This window comes from Haplochromis burtoni, unplaced genomic scaffold (assembly GCF_018398535.1).
Source record: "Haplochromis burtoni strain Fernald_Lab_line unplaced genomic scaffold, NCSU_Asbu1 Contig_7, whole genome shotgun sequence".
Taxonomy (NCBI): Eukaryota; Metazoa; Chordata; class Actinopteri; order Cichliformes; family Cichlidae; genus Haplochromis; species Haplochromis burtoni.
Genome location: NW_024582368.1, coordinates 669,803 through 673,180, shown reverse-complemented (window position 1 = coordinate 673,180; position 3,378 = coordinate 669,803). Strand labels below are relative to the sequence as shown.

The window sequence follows — 3,378 nt, the reverse complement described above, 5'->3', positions numbered from 1 at the left end:
CTTCCTTGTCATCTTCACTTTCAATCACACTGTCCCTGTCACTGTCAACTGACATTTCTGAAATGACAGAAACACTGTTAGAAATATACGCTACTTTATGCGAGTGCCTACATAAGCTATTGTCAGTAATAATGAGTACTTTACCATCACTTGATAGGTCACCAAGTCCAACATCATCCTGTTCCATGAAGGCCTGGGAACCAATCAGATACGGCAGTGGTCTGTCCACATAAAGATCCTAAAGGTTCAGGAAACAGGAAGTAAACAGAAAATAAATTAAATTAATGTAAAGAAACATTATTAATAGGTTTTCTATAGTTATTACAATAATCCCCTTTAATGCTTCAAAGATGAAAGCACACCTTGGGCTCTAGGATTGCATCTGCTCTGTCTGACACCTCCTCATCCTCAGAGTCAGAGTTTCCTGCTTTAATGTCCAGATGCTCAAAGGCCGACTCCAACACTTTCAGACCATAATTCACAGCTTCCTGCATCTTGGGTATCAATTCTGCTTCTTTCTGCTCTCGAGACTTCTCCTTAAGGAAAACCACACATAATCATAGTTATGGGAATAGTTCAAGAAATACGAGTAACCTGTGCTGAATTTCTTAACGTACCTGCTCAGGCTTCTTTTCTGAAGCCTCAGCCTTGGGTACAGTCTCTTCTACTTCTTCATCATACACTCTCTGAAACAGGACATAAAGTTAAAAGACAGATTACACCGTGTAAACTTCACCAAAAGAGACCTTGGATCACTCGTGGCTCCAATAGTGCATCAATAAGTTGTGTGAGTTATCATAATGTACAGACACAGCTAAGCTATAAAGAAGGAATTGCAGTGTAAATGTTTAAAAGCTATGCATTACATTTTCTATAAACTGTGTGTTGGACAGCATCAAAAAGTCATTAAAGACAGAGTGCAAGCAGCTGTCTGTGGTCTTGGTGTCACGGATCAGACTGTCCAGTTGCTTTTCAATCTCGTGTGTCTTTGACAGCATTCTCTGTGAGAAATCTTGAAGAAAGAGGAAGAGCTGTAAAGAAAAGGAAATTGTTAGACATTATTAAGACAGGATAGCTTGCAGGATGACTTTCAATTCACCAAACAGAACATACATCTTCTGTTTCTTTGCTCCATTTCAGAGCTGGGGAGGATCTTCCTGACTTACCCCTGAGTCAGCTGCTAAGGACCAGTTGGCGCCGTTTTGTCGCATCTCTTCAAGAGTCCAGGGTCTCTCCCAAATCTGAGCATCTTTCTCTAAGTGTTCACTCCTGCTTGGGCCATTTGCCATTCCCTCCGGCAACCCACTCATCTGCAACCAGATCACGTGCTTCTGTTAATGGATTTAATAATTCATACGAGCCCTTAAATGCCTCTGAAACCCCAATGGTAAAAAAAATAAATAAATAAAACCTCAAATAAAATGAAGGTTTGCCTACAATGATTCAATTTTTATTTGAGCTTGTTTTGAACAAATGCACTGAATGTCAAAGCTTGGTGATGAAAATAGCTTTTAAAATTTTTAGGGTTTTTTTTGTAGTTTTTGTAAGTGCATCATCCAGAAACAACTTTCCCCTTACCAACAAGTCTTCAGACACTGAAAAAACTATTCATATCACAGAGATAAAGTAGGAACTGAGGACCAGTTTGTCATATTCTCTACATTTAAGGTGACCCAATAAGCTTGGAACATTGTATCAAACAGACAAATCTGTTAATAATTAACCTATAAATTTTGAGTGCAAAACTGTACAATATCAGTAATTAATCTCACTGCTCTGAGATCAAAAGAAATTACAACAGTTAACACAAACAATGCGGTCTTTGGCAGGACTGTGGCACTCCAGATCAGAGTCAAGGACATCGGCATGGCCAAATAAAAAACCCACATGATGCCTCCCACAGCTAAACAGCCAGCATGAACTCTGGTCAAAGGTTTAAAACTCTCCACTGAAAACAACTGTGGGTATGTCACTACTACTACTACAGTGTCATGTGCCTATTCTCCAGAGGTCAGCTACTTTCCTCCTGTGGTGTGACACTTGTATATTGTGGATACAAACACCACTTTTCCGCTGCGGGAAGAGCCCAATGTTGGTTGGCTACAGTTCGCTGGTAATAGAAGTGCATAGCTGATGCTAGAGATCCATTCCAAGTGCTGCTGTATACACGTGTGTGTGTGTGTGTGTTTTAAACTTAAACAGTAATTGGAAAAAAATGCGCATGAAATGAAATTATCACAGAGCGTCGCAACTCCATGTTTAATAGCTCTGTATGCAGCAGGTGCTTATACAGCATTTGTACTAACATAGCTAGACTAGCCTAGCCAGAAAAAACATTTAATTGTAACGAGATAGTCACCGCTACTCGCTTTAGCTACGAGTGGTTTGAATGTGATGCAAGTACCTATTCTAATCCAAGACCTTTGAGCCAATTAAGCCACAACAAAGCAAACCAAAAACTTACAGCGGTCATTACGTCTGAGTAAATCGGAACAGATTACTTTTCTGGAGACCTTATCCAAATATAGATTTAAAAGTTTTCATGGGAGGACTGTCTGTGCATGTGCGTGTGCATACAGATACTGACTGCTTTAAATATGCGCCTGAAATGCAACACGATGAATGCAATTCTAACTTATAACTTCCTCTTTTAACTTTTATCATTCTACTAATATCCTTCGACACAACATGTTCTGCAATAGTGTTACAAGTTTCCGGAAGGAAGCTTGAGGAATCCACAGAGTTGCCTAAATGTCATTTCTTGTAACTAGAATTTCTTTCTTGGTAGAGAAAGCGCAGACTGTTTGGCTAACAGCTAGCTTAACTTAGCTAGCCAACACCAACGGTGGTTGCTGCTGTTCCGAGCTAACGAGAGTGACACACACACAGACAAAAACCACGCACTCCCGAGCTTACCTTGACGACCTCTGGATAAATGCTTTCTAAGACGGTCAAGTGTTGTCAGAAACGACGAGGAAAATAAGATCGATTATGCAAAATTTGGCCTTTCCCTCATTGGTCTTCTGACAGGTCAGCCATATTCTGTCTGCAGACAGTCACCTGACTGTCGTTGCCCAGCAACATAGTGAAAGTGGGGCGGAGTGGAACAGACCAAACGGCTGGCTTTCCGCGTTGGGTGACTGGTGTGGTTGTCTCTGCATCTCATTCATGTTAGTGTTGCGTTTTATTTAAAATACATAGGTTATTGAATGCCAGAAGAAATCCGATATATATAAACGAGAGCGAGAGAGAACAATAAAGTAACGGCAAAGCAAAACTCTTCATTCACGTGTCAGCTGTTAACAAAAAACGAAAGCAAAACCGAATACATTTATCTGTTATTGAAATTACAACAAGACCAAATACCCCAACCAAACA

The 3,378-nt window shown here is 40.2% G+C and overlaps 1 protein-coding gene across 4 annotated transcripts in view; it reads right to left on the bottom strand.

Annotated features, from left to right (window-relative positions):
• Positions 1-3,080, bottom strand: part of washc2c (WASH complex subunit 2C) — a 12,113-nt gene extending 9,033 nt beyond the window's left edge. For 2 of the 4 annotated variants that reach the window (XM_005913928.2, XM_005913930.3), the window contains exons 1-7: positions 2,917-3,080; positions 1,167-1,310; positions 867-1,031; positions 618-686; positions 363-536; positions 145-238; positions 1-57 (exon numbers count right to left, since the gene is read on the bottom strand). In XM_005913928.2, coding sequence (XP_005913990.1) covers positions 1-57; positions 145-238; positions 363-536; positions 618-686; positions 867-1,031; positions 1,167-1,310 — 703 coding nt within the window. In that variant the 5' untranslated portion in view covers positions 2,917-3,080. The remainder of the gene's footprint in view (positions 58-144; positions 239-362; positions 537-617; positions 687-866; positions 1,032-1,166; positions 1,311-2,916) is intronic. The other 2 variants (XM_005913927.3, XM_005913931.3) reach the window with 1 other exon arrangement.
• Positions 3,081-3,378: the final 298 nt, after the last annotated feature.